This window comes from Periplaneta americana, chromosome 1 (genome assembly GCF_040183065.1).
Source record: "Periplaneta americana isolate PAMFEO1 chromosome 1, P.americana_PAMFEO1_priV1, whole genome shotgun sequence".
Classification (NCBI taxonomy): Eukaryota; Metazoa; Arthropoda; class Insecta; order Blattodea; family Blattidae; genus Periplaneta; species Periplaneta americana.
In genome coordinates this window covers 102,444,640-102,468,836 of record NC_091117.1, presented here as the reverse complement: position 1 = coordinate 102,468,836, position 24,197 = coordinate 102,444,640, and the positions used below count along the sequence as shown (strand labels likewise).

At 35.9% G+C, this 24,197-nt stretch overlaps 1 protein-coding gene across 1 annotated transcript in view; it reads left to right on the top strand.

Moving 5' to 3' along the window:
- LOC138698967 (NACHT and WD repeat domain-containing protein 2) overlaps positions 1 to 24,197 on the top strand; it is a 487,839-nt gene that overhangs the window by 440,654 nt on the left and 22,988 nt on the right. Inside the window, exons 26-27 of the mRNA XM_069825158.1 lie at positions 6,184 to 6,353; positions 13,353 to 13,511. Of these exons, the coding sequence (XP_069681259.1) occupies positions 6,184 to 6,353; positions 13,353 to 13,511 (329 nt within the window). The remainder of the gene's footprint in view (positions 1 to 6,183; positions 6,354 to 13,352; positions 13,512 to 24,197) is intronic.

The window sequence follows — 24,197 nt, the reverse complement described above, 5'->3', positions numbered from 1 at the left end:
TTGATAAGGCACTTTCATCAACATTATAAATTCGCGTCATACTGATATTGTTATAAGTTATAACTCTCTCATATGTTTTAAAAAATGTTAAACTCTTGGCTTATTGAAACCCATATCACGAGCAGCACTTGTAGGTTCAGGTTTTCTCAGAGAAATATTAGGATTACGTTTACGAAAGCCAATCAGACAGTCTCAGCCTGCCATACGAGTGACTTTATTGAAACGGTGTTCTGTGTCATTAATTTCGGCCAGCTGATATGCAAGTATTCTTACTTCAATAGCCGTCAATCCAAACATTCGAGATTGTAACACCTTGATGTGATCAACGAGCTCCCTCTCTAGATTTTATCAAAAGTGCATTTATAACGTCCTAGACCTTTCTCAGTGTCACGCAAAATTTTGTTTTTCCCTTTTGACACTCTTCTTCTGAAAGTTGCTTGTGGCACACCATATTGCTTTGCAGCTTTAAGCCATCCCATTTCTTTGTTTTCAACAGCCTGTATAGCTCTTTGCATGCAATCTTTACCCCCACTTTGAAAGTTTTCCTTTTGTATTGCCCAACCATTTGTAAAGAAGTTAATATATAATATTTTGGGTCAAATTTAATATTTTCAATTTTTGAAAACATTCAAAATTTTATTTATAAATTAATAAAGCTACTTTTGAAGTTATTTCAGTATTCGTAATTAGGCTAATTTATAACATAACACATTATAAACACAGATATTCCATTATATCTGCAACTTTTAATTTGTCCGGGCAGAGTGACATAACTATGTCACTTTACCCTGATCAGTAGTATGTCACTTTAGCCTGACACCATCTGTTGTACATAACTTAAAAATTCCGCCATTATAATTCCACAATCACATCAACCTAAGTACTGCTGCATTCCTTAATATTTGGTATACTCGAGTATTCAATACAAACTCTATTTAAAACAAGCTATATGACATAAGAAACAAGAAACAAATCTTACCTCAAAAGTTTGAACAATCTGTATTTGGAAATGAATTTCCTACGTAACACACAGTTCGTCTTGAATGCTACCATCAATAAAGGTTATGTTTTCCCAATGTAGCAACACAATACACCCGGAAATGCAGCGAGACTTGTGACGTTTCTTAGAAATACTCAGTATGTCAATTTATCCGAGTATGTCAATTTAGGCTAGTTTCCCCTATTTTGTGTTATTTGTTGACTAAGTTTCATAATATTTTACTAGTAGCTTCTCCTCGCGTAAGAAATGAATTCGCACATTTTTTTCTGTTCTGAGTGTAAGAATAAAAACATTCGAGATTTATATAAGGGTATAAAGGAATTTAAAAATGGATATCAGGCAAGGGTAAAAGTGATCAAGGATGAGAATGGTGACTTGCTTGCAGACTCTCATTTAATCCTTAACAGATGGAAAAACTATTTTGGGCAACTACTAAATATACATAGGCCAAGTAGAAATGATCAGGACGAAATTCAAATACAAACTGCTGAGCCATTTATACCGGAATCCACACTTTCTGAAGTCGAAATTTCGATAGAAAGTCTGAAATAGTAAAAGTCTCCAGGTTTTGATCAAATTCCAGCAGAATTAATACCTATTTTTAAGAAGGGGGACAAGACTAACTGTAATAACTTTCGAGGAATATCACTTTTGTTGAAGTCGTACAAAATTTTGTCGAATATCCTTTTGAGAAGATTAACTCCATATGTAGATAAAATTATTGGTGATCATCAGTGTGGTAATAGATCGACTATTGATCAGATTTTTTGTATTCGACAGATATTGAGAAAAAATGGGAGTATAAGGGTACAGTACATCAGTTATTCATAGATTTCAAAAAGGCGTATGTCTCGGTTAAGAAAGAAGTTTTATATAATATTCTTATTGAATTTGGTATTCCGAAGAAACTAGTTCGATTAATTAAAATGTGTCTTAGTGAAACTTGCAGCAGAGTCTGTATAGGCCAGTTTCTGATGTTTTTCCAATTCACTGCGGGCTAAAGCAGGGAGATGCACTATCACCTTTACTTTTTAACTTCGCTCTAGAATATGCCATTAGGAAAGTTCAGGATAACAGAGAGGGTTTGGAATTGAACGGGTTACATCAGCTTCTTGTCTATGCGGATGACGTGAATATATTAGGAGAAAATCCTCAAACGATTAGGGAAAATGCGGAAATTCTACTTGAAGCAAGTACAGAGATAGGTTTGGAAGTAAATCTCGAAAAGACTAAGTATATGATTAGGTCTCGTGATCAGAATATTGTACGAAATGGTACTATAAAAGTTGGAGATTTATCCTTCGAAGAGGTGGAAAAATTCAAATATCTTGGAGCAACAGTGACAAATATAAATGACACTCGGGAGGAAATTAAACGCAGAATAAATGTGGGAAATGCGTGTTATTATTCCGTTGAGAACCTTTTGTCATCTAGTCTGCTGTCAAAAAATGTGAAAGTTAGAATTTATAAAACAGTTATATTACCGGTTGTTCTGTATGGCTGTGAAACTTGGACTCTCACTCTGAGAGAGGAACATAGGTTAAGGGTGTTTGAGAATAAGGTTCTTAGGAAAATATTTGGGGCTAAAAGGGATGAAGTTACAGGAGAATGGAGAAAGTTACACAACGCAGAGCTGCACGCATTATATCCTTCACCTGACATAATTAGGAACATTAAATCCAGACGTTTGAGATGGGCAGGGCATGTAGCACGTATGGGCGAATCCAGAAATGCATATAGAGTGTTAGTTGGGAGGCCAGAGGGGAAAAGACCTTTGGGAAGGCCGAGACATAGATGGGAAGATAATATTAAAATGGATTTGAGGGAGGTGGGATATGATGATAGAGACTGGATTAATCTTGCTCAGGATAGGAACCAATGGCGGGCTTATGTGAGGGCGGCAATGAACCTCCGGGTTCCTTAAAAGCCAGTAAGTAAGTAAGAGTGTGGCTTTCGACTGTGTCATTCTCACCCCTTCATTTTTGACGAAATGAGGTGACGTATTACTTCTTCATGAACTACAAGTATGAATTAGGCTGGCATTGATAAGAGATATTTTCAATTGAATTGAAGTAAATACAATGTAAGGTCCACACCTGTGGAGTAACGGTCAGCGCGTCTAGCCGCGAAACCAGGTGGCCCGGGTTCGATTCCCGGTCGGGGCAAGTTACCTGGTTGAGGTTTTTTCCGGGGTTTTCCCTCAACCCAATATGAGCAAATGCTGGGTAACTTTCGGTGCTGGACCCCGGACTCATTTCACCGGCATTATCACCTTCATATCATTCAGACGCTAAATAACTTAAGATGTTGATAAAGCGTCGTAAAATAACCTACTAAAATAAAAATACAATGTAAGTTCCTGTGATGCGGCACATTGTCATGCTTTGTATGCGTCAAAGTTTTCAACAACGAAGCAGCTTCTGAACATCATCAGTAAAATGCTTCTTTCTGCCTCGTTAGCATCTTGAAATAATAGCTATGGAAAATAGACAAAAGGACGGAAAATAATCTGACAACTATGCATTGAAGTTATATCTTTTTAATATTCTGGCATTTCCAGAAAAGACTACTGTATTTTATCGGTGCCATTTAAGCAATCAAAGGATATCTATTTAACTTATTCCTCAAAAGAAGCCACGCTCCATGTAAGAATGAAACTTGATGGTGCAATCTGAAACTTTTTGAAAATATTGAAGCCTTGCAGCGGAGAAAGTATCTTATAAGCTCAATTTCAGATAATATTAGACAGTTGTACCTTTGTACATAAGTAAATGTGAATGAAATGTGGATCTTGGAGAAAAGTAAAATCATTTCATTATTGTAAGAACTGTTAGTTAAAAATTAAAAAAGTAGTCTATTCCAGATTTGTGTAATCATGGACGCATGTGAAATTATTAGAAATTGTGACTACGAATGTGCATTTCGCCCACCCCCAAAGTAATGATCCCAACAACATAGACTAGTCGCCATTTTATAGATATATTAAAATTTTAGAGAACGAATGAAGAAGTGCGAAAATGGCAACCCCTCCCAAACACCCATATTACAAACTGACAGGTTGTCAGGCAATACAGGTCGAAAAAATATTAAAATACAAGTAATGAAAGTCTGAAAAGTCCAAATTAATTTCGCGATGGAGAGAAATATTTAATATACGTGATGGTCACAAAAACCCTCCTCAAGAAACTCAATAGCCACACTACGTGATTGGCATCGTGTTCAGTTGCTGAACACTGCAAAAAGTAAAAAGTAATGAGAGTCAAGTTACAAGAAGAAATAACCAGTGTATTACAAAGTATACATTTAATAATAATCCATAAACTGCTAATTCACACAAATTTATTCAACGAATTACGGTACACTCATAGAATCAAAACACTCAGACGCCAATATACCGTACTTAAGAGAAATTGAAATTGGTTATTTACTCGGACTCCCATCTCTTTGTCATTCTTATGCTGAATGATAAATAATGCATATTAATCATGTGTTTTGTATGTGTATATGTGTAGTATAGAATATGTAGCTTTCCTAATAATATATTATATTGTTCTCATTTCCCTGACAGCTGAGATCACTCCAATTCCTGTTTAGTAATTATTTTTGTAGGTATTTGTCGCCTTATAATTTGACATACACAGAGATCCTTTTATAATTTGAGATTTGCAAATTCCTATTATTTTTGTAATGAAAACTTAAGAATGTACTTTTTAACCACTTACTGAGTTTATATTCTGTAACTAAGCATTCTGTGCCTCATATAATATGAACCACTGCGCTAGAAAGATAGATATAACCAGACGGTCATGCGCTTCTTCACCATAATTGTGACTTAGATTTTGCAGGGTGCGGTGACATAAGTGCCGATAACTTATTGCATCAATTTGCGCTATACTCGTTCTCAAATTATAAATGAATCTGTCTTTATATTTTAATCTGTAGAAATTTGCGTAAAACTATGCATTACATGAATTAGAAATTTGCGCTGTTTTCTTGGACAATATTTCTTTATGTGGAAAATTAAAAAGACATCAAGCGGCAGCGAAAAGTTACCGCACTATGCAGGGGACGTCGGGGAACAGATTGTCCGCAATCCATTGCTTGATTCACCGGTAAGCTGTAGCAGCGCGGGCGTTCAGTTTCATTATGGTATGCCTAAAATTCCCGAGTGGTGGAGATGGAGTGCGCGGAAGGCAGGAAGCATACAGAGTGTTTAGTTAACGAGTAGGTGTTTGTTGAGCGCTCGTTATTACGTAATGTTGCATTATTACATTTGTTATTGAACATTATTTGTGTTCGCTGTCAGTATAGTATTGCACAACGGATAGTTCTAGTTGAGACAATTCTCCTAAAGAATAAATCGTATGACAGTACAGTACCGTTCACAAGTTTCTACGCAGTTCCGTGACGCTGCAATGTCTTCGAGACAATACATAACCAAGTTATTCACAAAATGACGTGGAACAGGGTCTGTTTTAAACAAAAAGAGAGAACCACAGAAGAGGGTATTACCAGAGGAGAAGTTTGCAGATATTCAAACAGAAAGTGTACAAGAACAATCCACATAATCTTGAAGGTCTGGAAAATGAAATCAGACGAGTGATATCTGAAATTTCAGAGGCGGAGATACGAGTGTTTCGGGATTTTTTTAACACAATGCAACATTTGTATCGAGAAGGTTGGACATCATTTTCAACAGCTGTTTTGATGAAAGGTAAGATCTAGGGTACATCAGTTTTCAACTTCATTCATTCATTCATTCATTCATTCATTAGGTAAATCTTAACTAATAATTTAGCCTACCGTAAAGAAACTGGACGTCCTCCGCGCTGTTACAGCTTACGGGTGAGTCAAACAATGGATTGCGGGCAATCTGTTCACCGAAGTCCCCTACATAGTACGGTAACTTTTCGCTGCCTCTCTCTCTCTCTCTCTCTCTCTCTCTCTCTCTGTATAATAATGGAAGTTAGCGTCTTTCAGACCATGGCTTGTATTAAGAAAGTGAAAAGTATATTTACACCAACAAAAATTATTATGTAAATGTCAAATATAAATTAAATTTAAGCAACATTAATATTAATTATAACTGTTGAATAAAATGTTAAATCAGGATGCAATCTAATCTTGTTAATGCAGCATTATATAAACCTTTGCAGCAATGAAAATATGTTTAAAACTTGCAGGATATAACTACATTGATACCAATGCAACACAAAGCTCACTTAGTGGCTGCCATTGATCCAGATAAGGGAACCATCCTGGATATTCGGAAAAAACACATTGTGAGAACTGTCTCCAAGTGGAGTGGAGGTTGCACCAAAGATGGCCGTTATGGTCTGTATGCCCCCTCAAGGTTAGTTCAATGTAAGAACTTGTTACTTTTGTTATCACATAACTGTCCCAGTTTATATTCCGATTATTTCTTACATTTAAGAAATATTATAATATTACACAATCTAAATTTATTCTTTTCAAGAACATAGAACTTTCCAGCAGTCCTAATGTCGGAAAATATTAGGACGTATACTATTTGCTTGTGAACTCTCTTTCCTAATGCATTGGGCGACCTCATTTAATGTCTATTAAATTATTTATTTGGTAAGTATGGACATGAAATAACTGTGTAATAATTCGTAAGTAACAAATAACGGCATTTTATTTGAAATAATTTCAGGCAAAATGGCTATTTTTCCGAAATCATCCTTAGCGATGATGCCTTTAAACTTTTTACTTAGATGGAACAGTCTAGCGCGGAATGAGAAAATGACCAACAGCTTTGGAGCTCGTACTGATTTTAGCGAGTTCCGTCCCCTTGTAACGCCCCTATAATTTTGCTTTATGTCCCTAATTACATTTTCCGTAGAAAATAAATATTATTACTCACATTAGTATCTACCCTCCTCAAGTCAAGCATAATAATTGAGCCATGGTAGTAAAATTTGAAAATAACTTGTATAATTATGTCGTCAAATGCAGATCGTGGTGCACGCAATTTCAGGAAAACGATGAGAAAACAAATAATATGTATGCAGATGTTGCTCTAAACTGATATTCTTATTTTATTTAAAGTATACTGAATAGGAAATCACTGAACATGGTAGAAACTTATTATATTAAAAGTAAATAAGAGCTATTTATTACAGTATAACATTTTTATTTTCATCTCATTGAAGAAACATAAAGATGGTGTGAGTTACTGTTGTACTATTGTACTATTGTACTTGCTTTCTGCTACGTGAGGACTGCCATATTTAAAACGTAAAAATCCTGACACAAATTTTTCTGTAGCATATAATACAAAAAACAACATTCCCACCTCATTATTTTCGACTTTAATCAATATTTCTCATTGCTACGTATCAGGTACCTTTTCCCTTTCCTAGAGATCGCTCTGTGGACTTGAGGTGGATACATCATAAGTTATTATTCAATAGTAACAAAGCTTGCCGAAATTAAAAGCAGAATAAATATGGGAAATGCTTGTTATTATTCGGTTGAGCAGCTTTTATCATCTGGTCTGCTGTCAAAAAATCTGAAAGTTAGAATTTATAAAACAGTTATAATACCAGTTGTTCTGTATGGTTGTGAAACTTGGACTCTAACTTTGGGAGAGGAACAGAGACACAGAGTGTTTGAGAATAAGTTGCTTAGGAAAATATTTGGGGCTAAGAGGGATGATGTTACAGGAGAATGGAGAAAGTTACATAACACGGAACTGCACGCATTGTATTCTTCACCTGACATAATTATGAACATTAAATCCAGACGTTTGAGATAGGCAGGGCATGTAGCACGTATGGACGAATCCAGAAATGCATATAGAGTGTTATTTGGGAGACCGGAGGGAAAAATACCTTTTGGAGGATAATATTAAAATGGATTTGAGAGAGGTGGGATATGATGATAGAGATTGAATTATCTTGCACAGGATAGGGACTGATGGCTGGCCTATGTGAGGGCGGCAGTGAACCTGCGGGTTTCTTAAAAGCCATTTGTAAGTAAGTAACAAAGCTTGCCAATAAGGAACGTAATTCTTTTGGCATTGTTGTGGACAGAAGTTCTAAAATTACCAAGGAATTTAGTGAAAGATAATATTGTTACATAAAAGGAACTTCAAATTTCAAACTCAAGCAAGAGGAAAATGGAAACGAATAGTAATATCGACAACAAAGACCATGCCGAAACTTAAAGCAAAAAGCTTTGTGCTTGACATACGAATGGAACAGATGTTTCATTCAGTATGGATCTGGTTGAATTGTGAACTTCAATCCAATGATGCATATACGTGTATTTTGAACTGACGTGCCCACAAACTGAAAAGAAAATCGAGTGAAAGAAAGGAAGCACTATTCTTTTTTTTTTCTTTCCTGTTAGCTGAAAACCGGGGCATTTTTGAGTCCTGAGAATTATTTTCTGGACGCCGGGGTATAAAATCTCGAAATCCAGGACGTATGACAACCCCTGTAAAACTTAATATAAGTCAATTATGCCTATAAATAATGAACATAATAAATAAAACTACATTGGGATAGAAGTTTCTCTCTAAGTCTCTAAACGCTCTATCTTGTAATTCGATCTTTTGAAGAATTGTCAGTTATACGAGGGAGTGCTGAAAAGTAATATTTTCTTTTTGTCGCTGAGAATATAGTTAAAAATATTAATGACAGTATATTGTATTCAGTGAACTTTCTGCTTTCAGTGACATAAGTTTTGTATCTCTGCCAGTAGAGAGCTCTGAGTTATAGTCTGAAACATGACGGCGTGTACCTGCACTATGTCGGTGCGTCTGAAGCAGTGAGCTGTGATCGAGTTTTTAACAGCAGAAAATGTGTCCCCGATAGATATTCATCGGAGTTTGAAGACTGTTTATCGTGATCAAAGTGTCGACATCAGTACTGTGCGGCATTGGTCTGCTCGTGCTCGTAATGAACCTGGTGCAACTCTCAACTTGTGTGACGAAGGACGCAGTGGAAGAACATGTACTGCAACTGATGACATCAAGGGAATCGTGTCAATGAACTCATTACAGCGAATCGTCGTATAACGCAGGAACACCTGTCAATCCAGTGTGGCATATGAAGGGAGCGTGTGCAGGCGATAACTGCAGAACTGGGATTCCGGAAAGTTTAAGCACGATGGATGCCTCGAATGCTCTTTCCTCACATGAAACAGAAGAGATTGGACATTTACTAACAATTGCTTCTACCAACGAGTTAGAAAGAGAAGACTATAGAGTGGCCATGTTGTCCTGTACAGCGCTCTTTGCGGTGCCACCGCGAAACACGGCAGATCTGAGCTAAGCGCCCACCTTTGTAAAAACTCGTCTGCTTACTATGTTGTATAACGGAAATAAGAAGTACAAAAAAACGAAGAAAAAACATGCCTGTTGTGTGTGCTGCATATAACTACAATGTCAAAAGGAAAAAGACAACTGATATATCATATTTAATGTAAATTTTATGAAGTTAAGTCCATAGTTTTGTTAATTAGCAGCATTTTTTTTTCATGCATAAATGTGTAACAACGCCCGGCATAAACAAAATAAATGGTTCACTGGTAATGTACTTAAACTAAATACGGATAAAACCAATACAATTCCGTTTCAGATCCAGTGAAAAGCAAATAGCAATACAATATTAAAACTGTATTTCGACACCGGCATCCTTTATTTCTGCTCTTTCTGTCCTTACTGCTTATAGAAGAAGACGATGAGCTGTAGCTTATTAGAAGTAGGCCTATTTCGAAGACAAACGATTAATCAAATAAATGGTTCACTAGTAATGAAGTTAAACTAAATACGGATAAAACCGCTACAATTCCGTTTCAAACCTAGTAATAGCAATCAAATATTAAAATTGTATTTCGACACTCGCATCAAAAATAACGCAAAACTCTGGGGTAGGTCGCATTGTTGTTAGTATTTTGACTGGAAGGACATGAAAGAACATAATTGAGCACCCACGTGCAATAATGGGGTAAGTATGAATATATTTCGTAACTACTTACCCCATTATTTTACGTGGGTGCTCAATTATACACTAATAATTATCTGTGGTGCCACAGCCCTTGAAAGGCTCAGACAGACCAGCCGGCTGTTGGCCTCACGTTCACATTTCGATAATAATTATACTTTACTGTAACAAAAAAACTGAAAGCGTGTTTTGTCATGTTTCAGCCACGTTACAAGATTGGAGGAAAAGGTTGTTTACTACAGATAGGGCCTACTTTCATTCTATATCTTATGGTATAGTAAATAGTTTTGCAACGTGTAGAGACTGGGAAAACAATTTAATAAAATCATCCGAATCATACTCGTTCATTTTTAGGCAATTTTGCAGGTTACATTTAAAAGAACCTAGGAATATTAACATTTTCTTCAATATATTTGCTAGGACTTCTTGTCATACTACATGACAATTTTGCTTAGGTTATTCTTTTAAGCATTCCTTCTAGGAATAGATCAAGTGTTTTAAATTTAGCGTACATAAGTTTAGATTAAGTTCCTAGCACGTATTTGACGAAATACTAGGTTTTTCCACTTCAGTTTAACTGATTTATGCAAACGAAATTAAGACAGCTGACGATTCTAATGTCAGTTATCACCACGCCCACTTTGTTTTGGGCGCATAAGTTCATTACCGACGGTCGTTCAATTTTCTTCAAACATGGCGGCGCAATGACCACTCTGTATCTTTCTCTTTCTAACTCGTTGGCTTCTACGCTACAAACGAGAAGGCGATGAATTCTTAAAGAACATTGTCACAGGTGACGAAAGCTGGGTACACATGAGATCATCAATGCAGTTCCGCCACAAAGGATCACCTGCACCCAAAAAATTTAAGGCTGTGTCATCAACAGGCAAATTCATGCTAACATTCTTTTGGGATATTCAAGGTATGGTTCATACGGAATTCATGCCTAAAGACACTAATTCTATAAGGTACTGTGAAAGCCTAAAAATACTGAAAGCACAAATTCGAAAAGTTCGTCCAGATATGGAGCAGCCCCTCCTACAACATGACAACGCTCGTCAGCACACCAGAGCAATGACAACAGAACACATTCAGCGTCTTGGTTTCGCTGCTGTTGATCATCCTCCATATAGTCCCGACCTAGCGTCATTAGATTTTCATCTGTTCCTAACACCTGAGAGGACATCTCTTTGATTCTGAAGATACAGTGCAGAAAGAAGTGAGGCTGTGGTTCATTACAAGCACGAGCAGACCAACGTCGCACAGTACTGATGTCGACACACTGATCACGATAAACAGCCTTCAATCTGCGATGAATGTCTATCGGGGGTACATTTTCTGCTGTTTAAAAACTCAATCACAGCACGCCCCTTCAGACGCACCCACATAGTGCAGGTACACGCCGCCATGTTTCAGGCTAGAACTCAGAGCTCTCTATTGGCAGAGATACAAGACTGAAAGCAGAAAGTTCTGAATACAATGTACTATCACTGATATTTTTAACTATTCACAGCGACAAAAAAAAAAAAAAAAAAAAAAAAAAAGGAGGCATTACTTTTTAGCATACCTTCGTACTTAGATGCAGGCAGAAAATATTTCGAGCAACTTAACTAATATGAAACTGAAGAATACTGTTATATTAAGTAAAATTCTATCAGTCAGCTTTTATACCGGGAGTTACATCTCCATGCCACGCAGGCAGAGCGATAGTCATGGCCGCTTGCAAGCTGTTTACGTAGCTTACGAATGACAATGTGTTGGAATTCAATTAAGATGACACAAATTATAGAAAAAATAAATCATTAATTGGTCTGTATTTTATCATTATTGTTATTGTTTTTATTGTTAATCGAACGTGTCAAGGTTAATCTCTCAGATTATCTTTCCTAACGGCAAAATTTTCATTCCTACTCTCCATCCCATATCTATCAGCTGGCGTATTTTTATCAAACTTTTATGATTATAAGAACAGCTTAGACTACATTCAATATTTGTCCGTCAGCTGTTATTTTTCAATGTTTGTAATAGAAGCATTTCATCGATGTAGTTGAAAATTGTCTTTAAATAAATAATTCATAGAGGTGATGACTTAAAACATCTCAAATTAAACAAAAATTATAAAAAAATAATTTCCTATCTAACAGTACCAACGTTAGCGTTTCAGATTTCTTTTAGAACATCTTTATTTTTACGAGCAGGTAACGCAAATATTAAGTTTACGTCATAAGGGATAACTTCATTACATAATTTAAATTCCAAAACTATAATCTAGGAAGTTTATAAAAAACCCTATTAAAAAAAGCATTTTAAGTAATGAGATCTAAGTTCCACTTTAGACTTAAAAATGAAAAAATAACGGAAATTTTAATTTCTATAATATTGTGCTCACTGATGTACGGTACTGATATTCTGTTTCTCACTACATTCGCTTTAAGGAGAAAACATATCTGCAACTTCTTTTAAGAATTAATAAGGATTATTGGTGAACATTGTGGTACTCGCAAAATAAATTGGAAATGGGAAATATCTATAAAAAAATACTGGCTACCTGGATTGGGTAGTGAAAACAATCATATCATTCGATGATCATGTGATGTTTCAGGGATATACAAATCCAAGTGAGGCAGGATTTACTACAATTAAAAGAAAAGCATCACATTAAATAAAGTCTGTTCCACATTCAAATTATCAAAATTGGCAGATGTTGTATTTGTTAAGTCATTGTAATACATAGACTTTATATTTCGTATGCATTTTACACTTTGTCATAGACCGTAATCAATATTATTCAATCAACGGAGAAAAATGAAGTATTACTATTGCGAATAATTCTACATACGAATACAAGAATCATTGCGGTCATCTTCAGTTTTATACACAAATATTGGGATAGATAACGCCTAGTGCCAAATATACTGCGCTGTAGTGTGCAGTGAATCGCTCAACTGCACATCTCAGCTTGTTCCATTTCTCTTTGTGCACGTAAATAAAATTTGTTGAACAAAATTGGAAAAACTACCCAGAAAGTCCAAGCTCGAAATATTAATGTGTTCGTATAAGTAATGTTAACAGCGAGTCTTGAAGCCAAATAATTAAGCTACACACCAAGTATACAGTATCTAGCATTTTATTACCGATTTTTTAAATATTAATAAATATTAAAGACGTAATATTCTTCTCAAGATATTTTTGTTGCATGACAGAAAACAAGTCTATATGCAAAACAAATTAAATATCACCATATTTAATGTTTTCTTAATGTGGTCTGAAATTTCTTTTGACTTTTTAAAATCATTTGAACTATTTAGAATAACATTTCCTATTTCAACTTTGAATAATTGTTTTAAACTAATACCTGGCTCTTTGTCAATTATTTGCAGGGGTGGTTTAGAACTTCTGGAGCTGAAACGTGGCCATACTGTGAAGACATTCATTCCAAAGGTAGCCGAGGGCGTATTCACTGTTATCTGCATGTTTAATCAGACAGATGAATATGTACTGTACTATCATAGCGGCAAAAAGACACTCCGAGTTTTCAGGTAAGTAGCATTTAAAAAATTGACAGTTATATTCCTTTAAATAAAAAAATTCTGTACTGCACTAGGGATCCACAGGCACGTAGAATAAGTCACCAGTGAATTTCATCTTTTCACATGGTTCATAAGACCTTAACACGTTCTCACTGTTGTAACTAAAGTGATTTCTATTAGATTCAGAATTGTATTTAACTTGGCAATAATAATGCATAGAAACAATAAAATAGAATGAACAGCAGGGCGGAGTGAAAATATGATATACAGTACATTACTTAGTAATGTTGTGCAATTTAAACGCCCATATGCAGAAAAGTTGTCCATTCGTTTAGAGCCGCGAATTCAGCACCATCTGATGGATTACAAAAGACATCTGCATAAAGAACCTGCATGACCCTCTCATCAACACCATCTGATGCATTACAAAAGAAGTGCTCGTCCAGAATTCCTACAGAAATTGTAACTCAATGGGTGAATTGTTTGAATTGTTATTAATTTTCTCGCAATCTTGAGAACGTAAACGTTAAAATGAGTGGTAAAACATCACAATCCAAGCTTTCACAATTTCGTTAACAGAAAACGGGCTTATAGAATTCAATATACAGTTTATATTTTATTAGATATCTGGAACAATTAGAAGGTACTGACTAGAGTTGAACAACGATCGAGAAAGCAGGAATAACAGCGCCAGCAAAGCCGAAAACCCGCACGACAGTATTGCCTACGTCGTTGAATACTTAAGCGAATTTTCAAGACATCGGGAGTGGTCAACGCTCGAACGTCAAGCAGCCTTGAATCGCCAAAGTTATTTTTACCAGACTGAACTTTTATCTATTTTGGCAACTTTTATATATGTATAAACACTACAAACAATCAAGTAGCCTATTTGAAACATCACCTCTACTTTTCAGTGTATAATAATCCTTTCCCCAATCTTATTTAATTATTAAGCCCTTATCAAAAGGCTAGAATTTTTGTTTTCATATGTTTGAGATCAAATGTACAATCTCAATTTAAAAAAAATATATATATTAACGCTTTATTTAACGTTATGTTTTATGTTTCTTAGAAATGCAAATTTATTTGAGAATTTTTTTCTATTTATGATACCATAGGTAATATTTGATAATAGAATCAGAATATTTTGATAAATATGATAGGCCTACTCTTTTGTTTTGTCTTTTTGTATCAACTTTTTTTTTATTATCAGTTTCACATTTATTAATATTTCAATAAATTGTACATATGACAACTCACTGCATACAAATGCTACCATGTACAAAAATTGAGGCTAGACAAGATACATTTTAAAATGATCATATCATATGAACATGAATGTAAACCAAACATAACATCAAACCATATGGACAGAAAACATGCAATATAAAACCTAACATTACCTGATGTAGAACATCATACCATATGAACATGAAGGCAAACCAAACATATCAAATCATATGAACAGAAAACATGCAATATAAAAACATAACATTACCTGATGTAGCACCTTATGTCATAACATACATATACCTTATATTATATTATTCGTACATCATATCATGCTGATTTTTTATGCACTGTAATCTTTCACTTTACTTTACCTAAATTCCTCGAATTACAGGACACTAAGCTTGGTAAATACTACATCAACAATTCATTATTGTTACATTAACAGATACACACAACATTACACTCACAATGCATTATCTCAATCTGGCACAATATGTAACATCACAATATTAATCTTATTACTTCTAAATGCAACGTATCATATAAATTGAAATGCAGCCATACTATCTAATTTACATTATTTTAGTTGCCTCACACTTCATTACAGAATATTAAACTAAAAGACCTCACCTTATGGTACATCGAAATAGAAAGAACTTAATTCATTACAAATTATTATCTTATAACATCTCATTAATTTGATTCTTTACATGACACATAGTCATCATCATTACCCTAATGACATCACAATACATTACAACGAGTTATCTCTTCTTTCTGATCCCATTACATTGATATAAATGCAAAACAATCACTCTCATCCTATTTCATCTCATTCAACTCTAATTGCTGTACATTAAGTCACAGCCTAAAATTAAGTTAACTTCTTTTAACCTAAATACTAATTATACACCATAATTTCACACCATTTTGAAGTAAGTATAGCACATAATATTAAATATTAGCACAAAAATTGTCATCCTATGTTATCATTAATATATTACGATATCTCAATTCACGGTATCCTAATATATTACATTTATCACTTCATATAATTCCTGTCACATCATATTAACAAATATATCACTTAATATCAGATGCACCTAGTTACACACATTCAATTGTATCATTATTGAACTCTTTTTTTAATACACATGATTATCCCTAAAGGAAAGAGCGACACACACTTAATGAAACTGAGTAGTGCACAGTCCATTTAATCAGTCCCCTGTCACAATTGTTTTAAAATGTTATACTGTATAGAAAATTAAGAGTTCGTACAACCAACCCAATATAATTGTAGAATGTAATGCTTGCTACCTAACCCATGAATTTCCTTTTCATCTTGTTAACTATTCAATTCTAACAGTCTGAGTTCTTTTAGTATTTGGGATAACTTGTCGTCCTTCGTTTCCAGTCTGGCAGCCTCTTCTTTCAACATATGTAAGAATTCTTCGATTTTGTGTAGGGGCTTTGTCAACTGGTAGTGCAGGAAACCTGAAGCAAGCCATACAGTTACAAATTTGTTTTGTTTTGTTGGTGGGTCTAATACCAATAATGTTTGGAACCAATCATGTAGTTGCGAATCTGGCCATATTTTTACTAGTAAAGCTTTTGCTGCTTCCCATATGGTTTTCGCAGCACCACAGTTTGTGACACGATGTTTCAGTGTGTCTAACCACCCACACTTTTTGCAGGCAGTGGAATCTGTTAAATTATGACGATGTCTCTTTTCTTCAGTTGGTATAATCTGGTTGAGATAGCAATACACTGTTGTCTTCCATGCAGTCGGGATGTTCGCCATATGCATATTGCGCCATATATTCCCCCATCTTTGGTTTGGAAACTTTTCCATGATACGTGGAATTTGCACATTTTTCTTCATGAGGTAAATGTAGATAATCTTCGTGTTTTGATTCTTGTCATTCGTGGCTATTGTTGGGGAATATGACTCTATTGCTTCCCAAATAATTTTCAGCGACTGCGATAAGATGGTTGTTTTACTGCATAGTAGTGGAATGTGTTTTTGCCAGAATTTGTTGCCCATGGGATCACTTTCACCTTGTTTCGCACGAAGAATATTCCGTGTCAAAAGAGCCTGACTTTTTTCTTTAACTGCAATCAGCTGTAAACCTCCTTTCGTTGTTGGTAGATGTAGTTGTGTTTTCGGAAGCTTGTAAAAATATCCTTTCCAGACATAGAAGCTGATTGCTCGGTCTAATACTTTGGAGTATTTTGTCGGAAGAGGCAAAATCTGTGCTACATACCACAATTTGGACAGGCAAAATACATTTATATGCCATATCCTCTCAAACAGATGAGGGTTCTATGTATATGCTGAAATATGGACGCTCGAGTTCTTGCAGACGTAATGGACCAATTGATATCAACCATTTCTTTGAAGGATGCACATACTGTTATTCCTAAAATCTTTGCTTCTCTTTTTATAGGGATATAATTTACAGTGTATGTAACAGGCCAATTACCTAATGGTACTAATGATGACTTTTGTGTATTTATTTGTGCACAGGATGCCATACTATATGTTTGTAGAATCTGTGGTAATTTTGTACACTCCAGTGGCGGTCGGTTCATTGAAGCGAGGGAAGCTGAGCTTCCCTCCTCACCATGCACGATTATGTGCACAATAGTATAATAATTGTAATCTATTAAAAACTGCAAAAGATTCTGTTGTTGAACGATTATGCTCTTGCGCTCGCTCAGTCGCGCTCGATCCGCCGTACATGAAGTGTGCTACTTGTGCCTTTATCCCAGCGTAGCCGGCGCATACCATACCCTGCCTGCTGCCGCGCTTGCGCATTTGAGCACAGTTGTAGCGCTACTATGCAGTGAATCTACGTCAGGTTGAGATTCCGTATGATTCCGAGAGAAAGTTAAATATTGTGTATTTTTATGCGTTTCTTCCTAATTGGTGTGGGTTATTGAGTTGTGCAGTATGTTATTATGAATTGTACATTGAATTACAAAGTATATATTCCACCGATATTACTGTTATTTTCTTTTAAGTCCAAATAGCCTTCCATAATGAATTATTCGCTTAGCACCTCAACTGCAAGCGATATGCGTGAAGCTATTCCTGACACGGGTTCCGTTCTCCACGAACATCCTTCGGAAACCTCCGGCGGTAGTCGTGATGTGGCTGATGACGTGAGTGTCTCTGCTGTTTCTTCAGCGAGTTCAAGTGCATGTTGCTTTATTGATAGCTTAAGAAAAGTGTCGTTCGGATCACATAATTTTGAAGATAAGAAACTAATAATTATAAATGGTAGGCCTATGCCGAAAATTGATGATTTGAAGACAAAGACGAAATCATGTTTCAAACATTTTAGAGCAGATGTTTATTATGATAAATTTAAATGGCTCACTGCATGTGCAGATTCAAAGAAATTGTGTTGCTGGCCATGTTTAATATTTAATACGGACAAAAACGTTTGGAACTCCCAGGGATTTTCGGACATAAGCAATTTCCATAGATCTGCACATCGCCATGAGATAACCCAAAGTCATTTTATTTCTATGACGAAACTTAAAACATTTGGGTTAACAAGAATTGATTTACAGATAGACGATCAATTGAGAGCTGACGTTTTAAAACACAATGCCTTAGTGGAGCATAACAGAGAAATTCTTGCACGCCTAATTACTGTAACATGCTTCTTAGGAAAGAACGAATTGTCATTTAGGGCTCACGATGAATCAAGAGAATCGTGTAATAGAGGGAATTATGTTGATTGTTTGAATCTATTAAGTGAATATGATGAAAAATTGGCGCAACATATGAAAACCTACTTTTACAGGGCTGTCCAAACACATGCAAAATGATTTGATAAATGCGATTGGGGAAGTTTTAATTGAACACATTAAATCAGAAATTAAAAGTTCTCCTTTTATAGCAATTATGCTGGACGAATCTACAGATATTGCATGCAAGTCACAACTAAGTACAGTTGTGCGCTATGTGACAGAAAGTGGTAAAATCCAAGAAAGATTTTTAGGATTTACCGACGTCAGTGCAGACAGAACGGCAGAAGGGCTTGCTAAGATAATTTTCAAATGTATTGATGAATATGATATCGGCAGTAAACTAATAGGGCAAACATGCGATGGAGCAGCAGTTTTTGCAGGACATGTTAGGGGGCTACAAGCAAAAGTAAAAGAAAAATATCCAGAAGCAAAGTTCGTGCACTGTTACGTCCATAGATTAAATCTTGTATTGTCGCAGGCATTGTGTGCAATCAAGGTTTGCAAAATATTTTTTCAAACGATCTCAGGATTTTCATCCTTCTTTTCTAAGTCAAGTAGAAGGACCAATGCCTTGGATGAAGAAGTAAAGAAAAGATTCCCAAAGGTAGCCCCAACCAGATGGAATTACAATTCTCGACTAGTTCATACCATATATGACAACAAGGAAGCCCTTAAAGATTTCTTCACTCACATTCGAGAAAATCCTGATAATTGGGATCAAGAAACATTCAATGCCGCCCGCGGATTTCTGTCAGAACTAAATGATTTCAACTTTAATTTCATGCTATTAGTATTTGCACAATTATTTCCATTGACAGACGTATTATTCAACATTCTGCAGAAGAAATCCCTAGATATTGCTTACTGCTCATCAAAGGTGCAGCAAATAAAGGAATTAGTGAGAAATCAGAGAGATAAATTCGAATGAAGAGCCACTCAAAAAAAGAGCCCGCTCGTCCGCAACTGAAAATGATCGCGACGTTTATAGACGTCTCTACTATGAAATTATTGATAACATTTCTGAACAAATGGAAAGTCGTTTTCTGGACCTAGAAGCATTATCTTTTTTTGAGCTCTTGGATGTAAGCAAACGGAACACTCATCGCCAAATGTTTCCTGAAAGAGCTTTCATTAGTTTGAAAGATGCCTATCCTAGGCATTTTGAGTTTTCTCGCTTAAGAAGTGAACTGACTGCAATATTTAATATAGACGGTTATGCAACCAAATCTGTCAGTGATATCTTGAAATTTTTGAAGCAATTCCAATTAGACAGTGATACATTCCCGGAAGTTTATAAACTTTGCACACTTATTTCAACGCTTCCTGCAACTAGTGCTTCTGTAAAGAGATCATTTTCGGCAATGAAAAGGATCAAAACATACTGCAGGAATACTCAGGGGCAGGAACGACTATCGGCACTTGGACTGATGTCGATTGAAAAGGAGCTTCTGGTGTCCTTGAAACAGACTTCAAACTTCATTGACAATGTAATAGACATTTTTGCCAGGAAAGGAAGGAGAATGGACCTTATATACAAATAAGCAATAGAGGTGAGATTTTTATTTGCTAGCATGAAAATAATGTTGTAAATTGTTCTATTAATGAATTTCTGCTCATAATTATAAAGTAAAAACGCATTTTGTTATTTACTCGTATTTTGACAGTATTCAAAAGATGTGAAGCAATTTACTCATCGCTTGTCCGATAAAAGTGGTGTTGTTCTTCTCAATACTGTAAACTATTGAATTAAGGCGCTACCCCAACATTTGTTTAAAACATTGGTTTCCAAACTTTTTGAACCCGCGATCCACTTTTGGGCGAGATTTCAATTTGCGATCCTCGTACCCTCACTACAGTACCAGTTCTTGACTCCATTTCAAAAATAGAAATCCCTGTAAAATTTGAACAACTGTAAGCAATATTTTCTTGCGTATTTTCCGAAAAAAAAAAACTTAAAACAATCACGATAGCCACGGATGGATACTAAATCCGTTGCGTTCAACTGGTTGAAATTCTAAAAAAAATATGTAGGATAAATATGATGGGATGTTGAAACTATAGCCTTTTTCGCAGAGCTTGACTAGTTTTGCATGAAAATAATATCTCGAGCTTGCAAAAGAAGCTCTTATATTTTTTATAATATTTGCAACACCTCATAATTCATGGCAATTAAGTTTCTCGTCTATGATTGCCATCAAAACAAAAGCAGAAACCTCATATTTGAAAATGATATCACTGTGTGTGTATTCAATACATAGTCCAGATTTGAGAGGCTACGTTCTGAAAAACAGGCACAGTTAAATTAATTATTTTTACTTTATTATTGCTGAGGCTTTTTTAATTTTTATATTCAAAGTTGTATAGGTTTATAAATGCAAAATAATTGTATGTTAATAAGGCGTTCTTTTTATTTTGTAAATCATCTCGCGAGCCCCATCACTCTTTACACGACCCCCACTTTGGGAACCACTGGCTTAAAGTAAGTGTGGAGGTCACCTTCTGTTCCTTAAAACAATGCTTTTTTAGTAGCTTCCCTAGGTTCCACAGTCACCGACCGCCACTGGTACACTCTTCCTCATCTCGGAGAAGGATTACAACATCTTCTGCAAATAACCTGATCGTGAACATGGAGCATGTGGCTCGTCCAGATTGTAAAATGTTATGTGACATTCGAATAAGTGGTTCTATACCAATAGCAAACAGGCACATTGACAGAGACATCCTTGTCGTATCGATGATTCAATAGAAATACGTTTCGTAAAGAAACCGTTCACTTGAATTTTGGAGTTAGCACTATCATATAAGCTTTTTACAACATTAACAATTTTGTCTGGTATACAGAAGTGTTTCATAACACGTTGCAGATAGAGATGGTTCATTCTATCAAATACCTTATTAAAATCTATTGATAACAGTGCTGCTTTTTCATCCGGGAATTCTTCATAATGTAAAATTGTATCACGAATGGTGACAAGGTTATGAATTATTGATTTGTACGGTACACTGCAAGTTTGGCCTATTTCAAAAATATCCCGAAAGGTTGGTTTTAATCTGTTCGCTAGTATCTTCATAAATAACTTATAGTCTGTGTTCAAGAGCGTGATTGGACGATATTCTGACACTGTACGTGGATGTGTAACTTTCGGGAGAAGTATTACAATTCCATCACTGAAACCCTCGACTACAATTCCACTATCAAAAATGTAATTGAACAATTGAACTAATGTGCCTTTAATTAAAGTCCAATGTATTTTGTACAGTTGATATGTAAGTCCATCAGGTCCAGGGGCTGTATTCTTGGGTGCAGTTTCTATTGCCATAAGAATTTCTTCTTCTGTAATTGGTAACTGAAGATTGCGTTGCTGCTGCAAATTCAAGGGTCTGTTCACATGCTTGAGTAAAGTGTCTGTGTCCGTTACAGAGGTGGGAGATGCAGAATAAAGGGATTTGAAGAAAGTTTCAACTTCTGTAATACAGTCTGAGTTAGATGTTAATTCTGTTTCTTCCGTTGTTTGGAGGTGGGTTATATGTTTAGTCCTAGCGTTGCGTTTTTCCTTTACAAGATGGTAAAGGGTACATTTTTCATCTTCACTTACTGTTGGCGTTCTCGCACGTACCTTTATACCGTCCATGAATTTTTTTTTTTTTTTGAAGAGCACAAATAGTCGATTTAATGTTTAAAATTTCGTTGCACTTATTACCACCTGTCTGTTGTGCATCATACAATTCGTTTATAAGCTGATAGTAAAAGTTCAATGTTTCCCTATTTTCTGCGGCTAGAATGATACCTGCTTGTTGAAAATAAGGTTTTATTCCAGGTTTTATAATATTTAACCACTTTTGCAGGATGTTGAATTTGGAGTTATTGGCCCTGATTGTTAATTTTTCAAAATGTTGAGAAAATTGTTCATTGATTTCAGGAATATATTGTAAGGTATTGTTCAGTTTCCAAGAGCTCTTACCATACAGCGGAAGAGGAATATCAGTCTGGAGTGAAAGGAGGACACAGTCATGGTCAGAAAATGGCGTGGGAAAACCTTGTATACGGTAGACATATTTACTGTGTGTTCGAGTGATATAGAATCGATCTAATCCAGATGCTCCATTTTGTCGGCGAAACGTATATTCTACTCTATTACCATGGAGAAGCTCCCAAGTATCTACTAATTGTAGGTCTTGTGTCATATTTGCCAAAACCGGAGATGGATTATACTGCCCCGTTTGATCTTTCGCGTGAAGCACACATTTCCAGTCCCCACCTATCAATAGACAGTCATATCTGTGGCGAAGGAAGAAAGGGAGTTCCTTACTTAGAAAACTTTCTCTTTCTTGACGGTGATTGGTTCCAGAAGGAAGATATACATTGAGCACCTGAATGTTATTAACCTTCATGGATATCACTCGTCCGCTTGGATGTTTTTCGATGGCATCTACTGCAAGTCCACATCGATAAATAACTGCCGTACCACGATTTTCATCACCCGTATTAACAACATAATCGTACTGCGGTCCTACGAAATCAAAGTTTTCTGTATTCACTTCCTGCAACAGTAGCATATCTATACTGTTTTGTTTTATGAATGCATTTAGTAACGACTGTTTATTTTTGCTTTGTAAACAATTTATATTTAGTGTCGCATAATTTCGTAGTAGCACCATATATTGAAGTATATAAAGTAGTGCAAGTATTAACGTGCAGTACGATATGGATATTCCTGTCTGCATATTCTACGTCCAAAAATATTTATGCTTCACAGTCGGTAAGGAAGTCTCCAGCCCTATTGGTTTTATCTTCCTTAGGAAGAGATTTTCTATCCGTTCCGTCCTTCTTACTGCCCTCTTTGGTGCGACCGTAGATTGCGTAAGGGTGGGGTTGTGGACTGTTCTTGATCTTATTGCTAGGATACGTGTTTGATAGGTTCTTTTCGCTGGCGCTGCTACCAGGAACCGCCCCATCATCGCGACTTCTCAGACGTGGGTCCCGTGCACACTCATGTTGCGCCATAGGTTTAAGTTTCTTAGGTGGTGTTTCAGTAGGTTGCCCTAATTTTTGGTTTTCTTCGAGATCAATTGTGGATTCTCCAAGATCCAAGGGTGTTTTTATTCCAGATGAACTATGTGTTATTTCCATGTCATCATCGATAACTGTAAGTTGTTCCTTATCCTGTGCGACCTCAGCTACATCATTTGCTGTATATTCTGTGGTGTCCATGATATTTTGTTCATCTTCTGTAGTCACTGTTTTTATGGCCTCATTCTCTGATGCGGTGTCAGTTTCTTCTTCTACAGGTGCTTCACGTTCCATGGGACGTTCCATCGTTTGCATATCACGTGGCGCCTCACGTTGCTGTATGACTGTTCCCGAAACAATGTCACTTAATAACAGTTGTCGTTGTTTGACATTAACATTCATGATGGTTTTCCTCTGAGGGCAATCTTCTTTCTTATGATTAGGCTCATGGCACACATAGCATAAAATCGGTTGTCCCACATATGTGATGTATGCGTTATATCCCGCAATGGATATCGATCCTGGAATATGCTTCTTAATTTCCATTTTTACGGCACGAACGCCATTGTTAACTGGGAAAGGATAAGCTGTGCTCCACTGTTCTTGTCGCACTGAATGAACTATACCATACGTATTTAACGCTGTTTGAATTAATGAACTCGGCACCTCCGGGGGTAGATTAAACA